The 14,072-nt window shown below is 37.6% G+C and overlaps 1 protein-coding gene across 2 annotated transcripts; it reads right to left on the bottom strand.

The window, feature by feature from the left end:
• Nucleotides 1–3,511: 3,511 nt before the first annotated feature.
• Nucleotides 3,512–7,152, bottom strand: tnfrsf9a (tumor necrosis factor receptor superfamily, member 9a). 2 transcript variants are annotated; one of them, XM_038282681.1, is made up of 7 exons: nucleotides 6,778–7,152; nucleotides 6,000–6,119; nucleotides 5,771–5,908; nucleotides 5,611–5,683; nucleotides 5,379–5,500; nucleotides 5,120–5,290; nucleotides 3,512–5,004 (listed from the first exon to the last, which is right to left on the bottom strand). In XM_038282681.1, the coding sequence occupies exons 1-7, from the start codon at nucleotides 6,911–6,913 to the stop codon at nucleotides 4,895–4,897; spliced, it is 870 nt and encodes a 289-aa protein (XP_038138609.1). In that variant the 5' UTR covers nucleotides 6,914–7,152; the 3' UTR covers nucleotides 3,512–4,894. The 2 variants fall into 2 exon arrangements, with proteins under 2 accessions (XP_038138609.1, XP_038138610.1); XM_038282682.1 differs by having other exon boundaries at nucleotides 5,120–5,287.
• Between the last annotated feature and the right edge of the window lie 6,920 nt (nucleotides 7,153–14,072).

Genomic DNA, 14,072 nt, shown 5'->3' with positions numbered 1-14,072 from the left:
CAAAATGGCAATGCTGGATAAACGATATGTTTTGATGATCGTTTCCTCGTTCATTCCAAAAATATTTACACGGAGTGAAAAAATGCGTTCTCTGCGTCTCCTTGCTTCATTTCGATGGGCCGGATCTATCAAAGGTTTGCGTGTATTAAAACGTGAGCTATTTCACTGCGCACGCTAAAAAATGTACAAACTGATCTATCAACAGCGTGCTAAAAGGATTTGGTCTTTAAAATGTGCTAAATAGCGCCTCTTATCCATTTAGTACTTTTTCTGCAATGAATATGCAATATGGGGCGTTTACACGCAAAAGTGCGTCTTGTGGGAGGAGAACATGTAAATATATTAATTTAGCACTCGCAAAGTAATTTATCAAACCTGAAAGCAATTTTGCTAACGCTATCTGACTCTATATTTAACACGTTTCAAAAGAAGGTGCAAATGGTCTGTATGCGTAATTGCGCACACATGGCAGCGGTTATTGTCGCAAGAAGGAGACATGGAAATAAAGCAAGGAGACGCAGAGAACGCATTTTTTCACTCCGTGTGAATATTTTTGGAATGAACGAGGAAACGATCATCAAAACATATCGTTTATCCAGCATTGCCATTTTGGAGCTGCAATTCCAGTGATTTGCTCCTCACAGAGCGTCAGCTGTACTTGTTCCTCAATGCTGGTCAGAGGCATCTCATCTACTGTGCCCCGTCCTGTTTTGTTCGCAGATGTTTTGTTATATGCCAGTTTTTCTTTGGTTCGCCTTCTAATATCCTGGTATCTTCTTTATACTTCATCCACTGTTCGCAAGGTTTCACCAACAGCGTTTTCTTTATTACAGATTTGTTCACATATATCGTTCCTCTGTGTGACAGTCACAATTTTTTTGCTGTAGCTCACTTAAATGTTTGTTGGCTTCATCCACCAACACCTCCATTTCCATGGGGTCGAATTTCCTTTTGCGCTTTCTGCTGTCCAAACACGTCATGCCGCAAACCACCAAACGCGCAAAACCATCATTTAAATAGGGCGTCTCCAACAGTTTTGCACCTGCCACCAGTTACGCAATCGCTCTTGTTAAATCACCCGCAAACCATGGTTCAGCCCCTCGCGCAAAATTCCAGTTTGCGAGCGCAAATTACTGCACGCAAAATTTGATCTTGATAAATCCGGCCCGATGTCTCCTTCTTGCGACAATAACCGCTACCATGTGTGCGCAATTACGCATACAGACCATTTGCACCTTCTTTTGAAACGTGTTAAATATAGAGTCAGATAGCGTTAGCAAAATTGCTTTCAGGTTTGATAAATCTCTTTGCGAGTGCTAAATTTATATATTTACATGTTCTCCTCCCACAAGACGCACTTTTGCATGTAAACGCCCCATATTGCATATTCATTGCAGAAAAAGTACTAAATGGATAAGAGGCGCTATTTAGCACGTTTAAAAGATCAAATCCTTTTAGCACGCTGTTGATAGATCAGTTTGTACATTTTTTTAGCGTGCGCAGTGAAATAGCTCACGTTTTTATACACGCAAACCTTTGATAGATCCGGCCCCTTGACATGTTCATAGTTTTCTTATTTTACAGGAGAAATCTGTTTTAAACTTTTCCACAACTTTTGTCACTGATCGGTCTAGTATGTTATTTGGTTTGATGATTCAAACCAAATATCGCAACAAAAATGGAAGACAATGCCACAAGTAAAGGTGGATAGCATTTAGTAGAAATGAGGCAAACAAGAAAAGCTAAGAAAGAGCACATAAGAAAAACTTAAATGTACAAAAGTAAAAATGATGGATGAGGCCCATCAGCAGAGCAGCAACAAGTCCATCAGGAAGGCTTAAAGAGAGCAGAGCCAGGAAAAGCGGACCAATAGCTGAAAAGAGCACTTCACAGTAGTAGTCATTCGATATTTCCCCACTTTCCTTGATGGGCCCTTGGCTGGTCCCCTACAATTCCTTTTTAAACATCTATATTTGTACTGAAATGTTTATTTGTGGACATTAAGATCTAAAGAGAAGCATCATCTCCTGGTCAGATCCTGTAATTCAGTGAAAGGCTGGAGTCAGAGTAAAACAATATGCAAGAGGGGTCACTCCAGTGGCTTGAAGTCGGAGGGGATTTCGCTGGGAGTTGGAGGGAAGAGGGCTGCCATTCAGCCGGCGTTTGACTGGGAGTGGCAGTTTATTTCTACCAGATCACTAACAGCAGATGTGGCATTAAGACGTATAAAAATGGGACTACTGTGTATATTGACTTTAACATGCTCTCAGTTTACACTTTACAGATAATCCATTGAGTTCATAGTTTCCAGGTGAAGGGGAGATTATATCTTGAGATGCTACTTTATTTGCTCGTAAAATATCTTCAACATGCTTTAATGTTTTTATGGTTTTAACATGAGAAACGTGAAAATACTTTTTCTCAGGATAAGCTCCAGTCGTATCAGTTGGGGGAATTTCCTCATACCAAACAATAACGTTCATCCTGATGATAAGACTGGAATTTTTTATTTTTTTTTTCCTTATCTGATTATGCTTTATGCTTTTATTTCCTCTTCCCTTTCTTTTTCTTACATATGTCAAATGCCACCGCTTTGCTGGAGTGTAGCCTTTTTGTAGCTGTCCTGTATAAAAGCACAACAATTAAAAAATATATTTATTAGCTGTTTAAAACATGTATGAAATTAAAATGTAAAACTTTGAACACAGTTCAGAAACAAAATACATTTACATTAAAAGTTTCTTCAAACAAGTGTGTCATTTGCTTCAGGTAGCAGATGGTAGACAAAATAAAGTGCTACAGTCATGCTTTTGTTAGCTGCTTTCAGGATGACACCTGTGAGCTGTGACTCATTGTCCACATGCTTGTATGATAAATCACAATAGATGTGGGCTAATCTTTTCCACCATAAGCCCACACTGTATACTTCTTACTTGTTCCATTTTGTAAAGAAATACGCCTGCTACAGTTCATCAACAAAAATAATACATCCGGCTAGTCTTATCTCAATAGGCCACTGAACTGTTGCACAAATACGTTTCACAGAAAACACGCTATTAAAGGTTTCTCTGTAGCCCTGTGGCGTTTAGAGTTGTGCAAGAGGCATGACTCAGCTTGCTTAAAAGCACCTCTTTGAACATCTGCTTATTTAATTCCTCTCTTACAACTAAGTAAATCCCTGCTGGTTTACCAATAAAAATACCAACACTGGGGAAAACCCTTTTCTAGGCCTTTTTTGTTTTTTGTTCTTGACCCATTAGGCAACAGCAGGGAAATCCCTCAAGATTTCATCAATATCACATGCAAAGCTGCCCAATTGCTTATAAAACCAAGCTACAATAGTACTTTCACAGTTAGTTATTTGACCCCTTCAGAGTTATATTAAAAACACAATGTCTTCAAGTTGTACTGATGAAACCAGATATTGTTTTAAAAAGACATAACTTATTTTTCTTACCGTCTGACCTTAAATTTCAAATTTAAGGCCAGACGGTAAGAAAAATTTTTAGTTTTACTTTGCAGCATACATATATTTCATTAATACTTGGCAGAGGTGGCTTTAAAACTTTGTCTTGGGTCAAACATTTCGATCATCTTTCCACAGTTTAAAACAGTGAGGATTGCAGATCATCCTGCTCACATTCACACATTCTAGGTTCTCTTCACACCTCAATTAAGGGGCTAAGATCATGGTCTTGGGATTTACCGATTTCTTGTATATAAGCTACTTTGTAGGTAATTACAGGATTACTTTGGTCCTCTGTCCTCTTAAAAGGCTCATTTGCTCCAAAAGTGTGAAGTCTGTCTGATTTCTTTCGATATTGAAGTTTCATTATTCTCTTCCTGATGACTTGGATTTTTTTTTTTCCATAATAAATTACTGTATGAGGTATCCTTCACAGGGCATTCACAAGTATACCTCCATTCACCTGAAATGCTTAGAGTCAACCTATTAGAAACCGACAGAGCCCTGCCGTCATTATCTGGATTTCCCTTGACTGTTTAAAACAATTCTTCATACTTTAAATAGAATCTTGGTGCCACATAAAAGAACACATTTTCTCATTAACATATATAACACATTAACAACCCTGACTGACCTAAAACAAGAAATGTTCCTTTCGTTGTCAGGCTGCTGTAGAAAATAGTCTTGTCTTTTTATAGAAGATATTTAAATACTAACCGAAAGCAGCGCTTCTCTTGCTTGGCCTCATTTATGTACTCACACTATAAATAACCACACAATTTGCTCAACACACTCAGCAAAAAAAAAAAAAAGAAAACTTAAAAAAAAAAACTACTAGGTTGAACATTGGAACGAAGGTAAAGGCTAGCGCTTGCACCAGGAGGCGTATGTGGGCTTGAAATGACAAATGACTAAAAGCTGAAAAACCCACTTGCACTGTACTTTCAATGTGAACAACACTCTAGAACACGTTAACTCTCTTTCCCACTAAAATAATAATTAATACAGTAACTTGCTTCAGTAAATGTACAATTCCTACTTATTACTAAGTATACTAATACTGTAAGTGTTTCATACTGAACATATATGACCTTTTAAAACATGTGAACTCTGCTTGGTTGGTAATTTGGGGGAAGAACAGAGTGGCTGCTGTCATTTACATGATGAACAAAGTCAATGAAGTCCACTTGGTTATTTCCACCATCACAGAATTCCCCTTCCTCCTGTTTATGTGTACAGAGACATCAAAGGATTACTATTAAGCAAACAGTAGAGGAGCATCACAGTTCCTGCATTAGGAACCAGGGACATTGATGCAAGAACAAAGCCTCTTTAAGCTCATGGCTCAGTAAAATGCAGAATCCCATCTTTTGGACAAATCTGTTTTCTTCAGCTGCCGATGTCATGTTCCGTCTTGTTCGATTCCATTTACACAGTACCTCCAGAGTCCTTGGAGATTAATGATTCTGTGCTGTTTCCCTGTTCCTGTTGAGCTTCATGAAAACTGCACTCAATGGCAATCAGTGTCCTTGGATCATCTAAATAAGAGGAGTAAATTAAACACAGTTAGTACTTTCTCTGTATCGGATTTGCGATTTGCTGCCTGACATTGGCTTGAAAATAACGTTTGCGCTCTTAGTTTTTAATCATTACCTGTAGGAGTCCCAATTATAGGGGTTTTCGAGAGAGTTCTTTGTTTCTTCTCCTTTTTTCCTTTGTGATGAATTAGGAAAGATGCAAGGGTGATAAAGATGATGAGGCACATCATAAATGCTCCGATGATCACAAATAACACTGTTGGCCATCCCTGTTCTGTTGTCTCTACTTAAAAAAAGAAGGATGCACATCACTCTTCATGAAAACAATTATAAAGCTGATGAACTTTGAACTTTGCCACATTTCTTTTTCTTACCAGGTCTCCTGGATTTGTTTAGAGGTGGAGTTTTTGTAGATGTTGTAGTTGAAGGTGGTTTGCATATAATGTCTGAAGAAGCATTTCCTTTGAAAACCATAACATGGTTTGGATCTTTGCAGCTTTGGGGTTGATTAAAAGTAAAACAAGAATTAGTTGGGTTTGTTTTTTGTTTTTTATTTGTCTTGAATAAAAAAAGAACAAAATAGTTCTAGAAAGAAAGATCACTTACCTGGTACTCAAAGGTTTACACTTTTGATGAATTTTGTCATTAAAGGTCCCGTTAGGGCAAGGAGTGCAAGAACCTGTGATGAGTTTAGGAGATGTTAAGCTGATGTGTGATACACTCAGCTTTCTAAATACAACAATCAAATATTTGCAGATTTACATACGATATATGTTAGGTTCAAAGCCTTTGGAGCACTCGTCCACACAGAAGGTACAGGGGTTGTCTCCACATAGCAGTCCTTTTGGACACCCACACTGCGTGTTGCTTGTACGGGTGCACGCTTTCAATTGGACAAGAGCGCCTGAAAAAGGATGGAGATGAAGATAACAGGTAAGTTTAGGCTGTGTTTGGGCTACAAAGGAAAGGTTTTGTTGCTCAATACTATGACATACCAACACACTGAGAGCAAATGCTACATGCGCTGGACAAAGTCTTTAGAGTATAATGGTCCCTTTCACATGGAGTGCAGAGTTCTGTTGGATTTGGGCCACATCTTTTCACCACACGATTCCCTGCAAAGAAATCCATACATCAAAAATCGGAAAGCTCTAAACTTGACTCATGTTACTGTAGCATTCACATTCCTGGTTGTCTGCGCCAGTGAATCAGCTGTAACCAGAACTATGATGGCTGTGAGCAATTAAAGTAGTCATAGCTGTAAAATTGGTGTGTATCCAAATTCTCAGACATAGCCATCCCAGACTGTGAATGAGTGGACTAATCAGTTGTATCAGCTAAGTGTCGCTGTGGGATTAGATGAAAAACCACTGAAACTATAAGCGGTTGCATTCAGCCACCACAGAGAAACTCCCCAAAGCAGGAATTCTGTTTTTTTTCTTCTTCTTTGTATTTACTTCATTTTTAAAGTTAAAGATTACAGAACAATTCAAGTATGAGACGAACTTCATCTTTTTTTACTAAATTCATCAAACATTCTCAGCATTTGGATTTATCGCCTTTAATTACACATAGGTTGGCGTATATAATAATCCCTATGCAGAGATCATCAGTCAAACCTGACACATATTTAAGAATAGATAGATTATAAACTCTACATCTACAATACATTTAATGTTAAATGTGATCTATATGGAAGTTTCACTGTTCAGAGCCTGATTCCTGTTATATTCATAATTTACATAATTCATAATTTTTTGATGTTCCACTTACCAGGATGGCATTCATCGCAGCAAACACCTTCATCAGTTGAACGCCATTTCTTGCAGCCAACTCCAGTTTCTCCAAGGACATATAAGAACCCCTGAGGGAGCAGAACGAAACCCATCATCCAGAAGATCCGAGCCATCCTCAGTTATAAGCTCCCAATCCTCAGAGGTAGAGAGGAAATCCAAGAAATAATACAGGAGATCAACAGAGAAAATTCCTTGCTGTTACTGAATAAATCTGTTTATCTAGATCAGATTTTAAGTCATTTAAATTAACAATGATGCTTAATTAATTCCTGTCACTAAGATGAAGCTGCAATCAAGCATTTGTCTGAGTTGTGCGCCTCTATGCTCAGACATGCAGTCTGCTCACCACCAGCTGAACTTGCTTTACATAGTTTCTGTTCAAAAGGGGCGTATCCTTTGTGGTTGACAGGGTTCAATCTCCAAAAGACAATAAGATAAAAAGAAATGTAACTTGTTTGAACATGTTTAAATTCTTCTCCCCTTCTGTTAAAATCCAATAAAGTCATAAAGATATCTAACTTTGTTGGAGTTTAAAAAGCAGAACAAAGATCACCGCAAATCAGCCTGCAGGGTTAATGGTAGTCAAAAGAAATTTAATTTCTGATCATATTCTTTGCGACAAATCTTATAACTTTAAATTACGTTTTTTTTTTTTACAGTTTCCTCTGCTTCCAGGTTTTCCCGCATGGATATTGTTTCACTGTGTATCCTGTAACATCCGGAAAGTTCAGAAAGTGGTCATTAATCTTTTTGATGTAGGATCTCATTGCCTGCAAGTCTTTTACAGTGAAATAAAAGCTTCGCATAATTTAACCTGAAAGTTCCGATGTCACATTCCTGTGTGTCACCACATAGAAAAAAACTCAACTTAAGTGCATCAAGAATTGTAAATCGTAATAAAACCATAATTGGCTCTCAGATGAAAAGACTTTTGAGTGCATCAAATATACCTCTTATCTAAATGATAAGATTACTGCTTTTGCATAAACCACTTGGAGATCACCTAAGATTTGTCAGGAGACATTACTCAGAGCCTGGAGCTGTTATTTAGCTTTATGGTGCTCATTACCCCAAGATGAGACCTGAGATAAAACTTCAGTTAGATTTTCTTTTAAAGCAAACAGCCATGCATGCAGAACAGTCATGCCAGAAAGCAATTTAACAGAACCACATCTAACATCATGTTAGATGTGGGGCTAATTACATAAGTAGTATAGTTCTCTGCCAGCCTAGCGTTTGATTGGTATCTAGCTAGTTTTTATCACACAGATTCCAGAATGGACTGTGTTTTCACTTGTTATGATGATTATCCTCAAAAGCATACCTGGAACTATAGGTTGCATTTACGATCTCAGCCTATTTTGTTGATTATTATTTACTGAACTCACTTGACAAACTTACCACCTCATACTTCCATCCATCCATCCATCCATTATCTGACACGCTTGTCCCGAGTGGGGTCGCGAGGGGTGCAGGTGCCTATCTCCAGCAGCATGGGCGAGAGGCGGGGTACACCCTGGACAGGTCGCAAGTCACCTCATACTTTATATCTAAAAATAACTGTCTTAAACTTTTAGTTTTACTGTAGATAATTGAAATCTAAAACAATTAGAAATGTATAATTCTGTTGCCTACACATAGCTTTTTTCCTGCTGCTGGGATGCCTAAACTGCTCCTTTAAACAAAGTTTAAAGTTCACCTGCCTCCTCCCAATGTCCAATCACATGACTGCTTGGTTCCCTATTCTCTCTTACTTATCTTCAGGTATGAGTTAGGGATGGGTCCATGTTTTATGGCTATGGACCTGCAAACTGTCCAACTGCATTAACTCTTTAACTGCCTTGTCAACCTGCAGCCTGCGTTTAATCAAATGGTCAACCATTTGGGTGAACAGGCAGTTAAAGACTTTAATTTCATAAAAAATATCAAACAGATCTAAAAAAAAAAAAAAATAAATAAAATTGTATATATAGTGAGTGTCTTTTTATATACAATATATATCCCGGTTAGCCATGTGAAAAAGAAAAAACAACCTCTGCTCCTAACATTGTGTAACTGATTAATGCTGGAGGGCTCTGAAAAGTTACAAAACTTTCCATCTTCTTTCTTCATCACAAACAAATAATGTTGTGGAGCCAATAACAAAACTGAAAATAATAACACGTTCTGTTTAAATTGAAAAGTAATCTTTGCTTGGCTAACCAAAACAAATGTTTATCTATTTCCTCTGAAAGGGGAACTGCTTCCTTCCAGTAAGTGCCCTTAGTTTGGGAAAATTTACTGACTTATAATCACATAAGAAAAAAATATTCTAGCTCATCCTAGCTCTCATGACCAGGCAAACTGCCTTAATTGCAACACAACCTTTGTGTCATTTTCACAAGGTAATATCATCATAGAACCTTTCCCTGACATTTAAGCGTGGCTCTTATTTGAACTTCTAAAGTAACACACAAGTATTGATTCATCTCCTACTTTGTACAGATTACACAAATATATGATGTCAAAGGTCTGCATGCCAACACACTTGGCCAAGAAACACCTCCTACACTTACCCCTAAACGCCCCCAACCCAAAGCTGACTGCAGCTATGAAGGGAATGTAACCCCCTCCCCTCCAAATTAACATGCATCTTGGGGAAGTACTTCTCTCTGGTTTGGTAGGCAGCAGTAATACTGTATTTAGCCTGCTGGTAAATGATCCTCTGCAGCTACATGTAGGTAGTTAGAGACTTAATCTATGATTTGTAGAAATAGACATCCTCTTTATTTGAGCATTTCATTTCAGAGGCAACATTTTAAATAGGTCGTTTTTGATGTTCTGATGTGCTGTTTAATCTGCCTCCTCAGCAGAGGTAAAATATTGGGCCCTGACGTCATTTCCTTCCTGACCTCTGACGCCCCTCTTGAGTGGGAGCGTGGAGTTACCTTCCGTAAAGCTGTGTGTGTGTGTGTGTGTGTCTGTGTGTGTGTGGTTGGGGGGTCAAGCCGAGCTGGGGGTCTGTCAGTTTGCGATGTGTTGTTTGACTATTGTGAAAGTAACGTCTGCCAACCCACTGGGAAAGTACACGTCGCTGATGTTCGGAACTTCCACGCAGGGGGCGTTAACGTGAACTGTCGAAGATGACAAGTTTGGTGTTGTGGCACGTTTTTTTTTTTTTTAACCCCCATTTTATCCGCAGTCGGTTTCAGACGTCAAACCTTTGAGAACATTGTTGCCTCCTTTTTGACCAACAGTTGATGACATATCATAAATAAATCATCCATTCGTTTTAGATCAGTGTCAAATGGAAATAACCCTCTAAAGACCCCCAAAACAAATTTGTTAAAATTAATTATTTTACTGGTTTCGTAACGCTCAACGTCTCCATCTAGTGGTGATAATGCGAACTACATCGCTCCTTGGTCCCATTGAGGTGTGTTGTAGTTTCTGGAACCAAAATGACAAAGATTAATCCTTTAAGCCAGAGGTCTTCAACAGGGGGTCAGTGACCCCTGGTCCTTGGGGGTACTGCATGGGGGTCGCAAAAGTTTTGATTTATTAGGCTTTTTTTTATATTCCTCCTTCTATTTTTTTCTACTAATTGAAATGTCTTTAAATCCACATTAACATGACTTCAACACAATGTAGTAAGCAGATAAATGGAGGCAGAAGATGTCTTTCAGTCATCAATGCACACATTCAGTGACACACAGGAGCTCTTTCAAGCTGGGCACCGTTTCATTCACAACACCTGTCCCATCAACCAGGAATCAGAATCAGAAATACTTTAATAATCCCAGCACGGAATTACTTTCGTTACAATACTAAAATTTTTAATAGAGTGGCTATAGGACCAGTTTAATATAACACAATTTCATACAATATAAATAACTAGGGGGTCCCCGCTCCATCTCGCCATCAGTTTGGAGGTCCTTGGCCTGGAAAACGTTGAACACCCCTGCTTTAAGCCCTGAGAAATGGTATAAAAATGGGAATCCAATGTTGATCTAGAATCTAGACCATTCTAAAATGGTCTAGATAAAAAAAGTCTAAGATCTAAGTCCAGTAGATCTGTAGGATCTAGACTCTAGATCCTACAGATCTACTGGACTAAGATCTTAGAATTTTTGGTGCCCCTCTAAAGCCAACCTATCCATGAAAATATGCTTGAAAGAGAGTATGAAATAAAATGCATTAATTGAGTATGGAAATAAATATATGAGAAAGTAAATTCTCAAACGATGGCAAGCAGAAGTTATTATTTGTGGGAAATATTAGGGATCAAAGTAGACACCTTATGTGGTATGGGATTTTGCAATCCATACAAAAGGAAGCTGTAATGTGGTGTGTGTTTTGGTAATTTTTTGTCAGAACATCTTTAGCTATTTATCTAGACCAATGCGAGCAGTAGTGGGTTGTTATTTTGGCCAAATCGCAAAATATAGTGTAGCTCATTGACAATCCAGGTATCAGTCCAGGTATCAATGAGATTAAAACAGCCATAACTCTAGTAATGTACCTTTGGTGGAGCAGCTTTTATACATACTAACAAGAGCAAGATGAAAACAGCTTTTATGTTACTGAGGAGTCATCATTTGCTCAGATCCTTCCATCAAACATTGAACTTGTATAAATCTTTATATTTCTAATTTCCTTTTACTAATATATATATACAACATGTCATCTAATAAAGAAATAATCATAATCACTCTTTGCAGTGGGGCCTCTTCTGCAGTGATGTGAAGAAATCTCATCGCTTATCAAATCATCTGTTTTTATGCTCATTAGTGTTTATTAGATGTTCATCAAGATCCTGGATATAAATTGCCGGATCAGCCTTTCTAACTTGAGCTGTTATAGAAGGACTTTAGCATAATCTGCTCACATCTAAATACCGTTGGTCATCTAGGATGCCTGTGCATGGAGGTTTGCTATGGATGTCTGGATTCTCTGGCATGGAAACACCTGAGGTCCCCAAGAAAGCTTGATAGTATTTTGGGGGATGAAGATATCTAGGTTTTCTTCCTTGACAACACAGCCTCGAATAACCAGCAACAAGGGCGGGACTGATGAATTAACGGCCCAAAAGCTTTTAGATTATTCTCCCAGTTTTCTCTGATAACAAAAGCAGAATTAAGAAATCAAGTATAAGAGATAGAGCCAAGCTTTACAGTGCATCCTGACTTTATCTGGTCCACTATGGCTCATATACAGATAGGTAATCAAAATAAATGTAACTGAACTGAACTCTTCTTTTAACTGAAAACACCATAATTCAAGGACTTGCTTGCCATTTTCTGAAATAAACAACTGTAAACAAAAGCTAACCATGTAAATTAGTATTGTAACATGCTCAAATGTGACAATTGATAGATTATGACTTGGCATTCAATTCTCCTGTGATTAAGTCTCTGTCTTTAATGTGCAGGATTCAGGATTAAATCCTAGTTATGTCAAGAGTGGTTTTATAAAATTTTGTCAAGCAATGGGGGTGACTCATCACTATTTTTTTTCACACATCCTGTCAATTTTCATACAGAACAGACTGGTAATATCTGGATAAAGTGTTAAACACAATGTACAAATGTTTTGTACTAATGACTTAGATGGTGCTTGCACACATATTTAATTATCTAATTTATTTCAGGTTTTAAAAAAGGCTCATGTGTCTGGCACCAGGGGTGGTAGAAAAGCTTTCCCTTAACTTAAAACAATTAGAAGGCTTGTCATAGAGGGGACAGGTCAGTGTCATAGCTTGAGGAAGGCCAGTTTGCCTTGATGCTTCTGAAGATGCAGTGAGCATCACAGATCACCTAAAGCAATAAGGTGTAACAACAAGGTAACAATATGCTCTTAATAAATTTTTGAAGTTGACTACTGATCATTGGGGTTTTCTGTTAACAAAATCACCTTTATTTTAAATGTGTTTGCAGTCCAAAACACCTCTAACATTTGGGAATCATGGATCAATAAAAAAGAAAAGTTTGCCAGTGTTAAGTTTGCTTGTGATATGTTCCCTAATCCATTTACCTATCATATTGTAGAATCCCTACATGATGTAGCTAATTTTCTGTTGCTACAGCAAATAGTGGCTTTGTTAAGATTTTTCAGCACATCCTACTGCATACAGGAGCATACAAATAGCTAAAAAAAAACACCCAATAGAGATCATCTGTGTAACACTCAAGGCAGGGTTTTGTTTAGTGCATTGCTGAATCTTGGTATCCAGCAGTCTGTAGATAGTGGATGTTATCCCAAGAAAAGCAGTAATTTTCCTGCTGGTAATTTGAGAAAAAAAAAATCAAAAGCAGACCCACCATTGTAAAGGAAAATACATGTGTTTGGAGTTACTTTTATGCCCTGCCTTAATGGACACCTTTGCATATTTATCAACTATTTATCTATTACCGGCCCCAACACACGTGATAGTCTATTAAATGCCTTTCTGTCCAACTTAAACCAAAATGTCTAAAACAATAATCCAACAGTAACGATGTTCACATGGATAACTAAACAATAATGGTAGAGACTACCATTATAATGTTAAAATATTTAGAGTACTTGACTAAATAATATGTTTTACTGGTATTTTACTGCAGCAGAAAACATAAGAAAACGGAATACTCACACATTTCATAAACATATATTTTGGTATATGATCTGTGTGATGTTGACTCAGCAATTACGGTACCTGGATTAACTAAACCAGGCTCTAAACCTGGTCTGGAGCAGGCTAGCTGCATAGAATAAACCACCTTTGTGATTTATGTTAGTGCTTTTGTGAAAGAGTCCGGGCTTTAATAAGCAACGTCTGTAAATTGATGGCTTCATCCATTATCTTGTTTTCTTGTAAAACAGTCCTCTGCTGATTCAGTTATAAATAATGAAATAACACAGACAAAATCTCTTTAAACCTTGCTTTTATTTAGCAGTTAGTCTTTATTGTATTTTTACTAAGCCCCACTCTAAATGTATTCATCTGTAATTGCTTTAAACTCATTCAGATTTGGAAGTTTTAGTTTTGATACATTTAGGAAACAAGAATAAGGTCTGTTCTAGCAGTGAAAATGTGTTTGTTTTTAATCTTAGACCAATTGGTTGGGACATGAACAATCCTGAAGGCAGAGTGGTTATTGGTGATGAGATTTCCAGTGATTTGCTTTTTATGGGCAGAACATTAAAAGACACAGCGTCCACCAATAAAGACAAACTGTTGGAACAGATATATTTTTAATTCTTATATATAATAAATTTCTATGTACATTTTATTCTTTTGTAATGAAACAAAAT

Source organism: Cyprinodon tularosa, unplaced genomic scaffold (genome assembly GCF_016077235.1).
Source record: "Cyprinodon tularosa strain WSP-4 unplaced genomic scaffold, ASM1607723v1 ctg187, whole genome shotgun sequence".
Lineage (NCBI taxonomy): Eukaryota > Metazoa > Chordata > Actinopteri > Cyprinodontiformes > Cyprinodontidae > Cyprinodon > Cyprinodon tularosa.
Note: the sequence above shows the minus strand (reverse complement) of the source record. Positions and strands in the feature narration are given on the sequence as shown.

Coding starts and splice junctions, on each gene's coding strand:
- tnfrsf9a (XM_038282681.1), bottom strand. CDS start 6,913: ATGGCTCGGATCTTCTGGATGATGGGTTTCGTTCTGCTCCCTCAGGGG. Junction 6,120..6,777: donor CTGCGATGAATGCCATCCTG/GTAAGTGGAACA, acceptor ATTTCTTTGCAG/GGAATCGTGTGGTGAAAAGA. Junction 5,005..5,119: donor TATAATTGGGACTCCTACAG/GTAATGATTAAA, acceptor CCTCTTATTTAG/ATGATCCAAGGACACTGATT.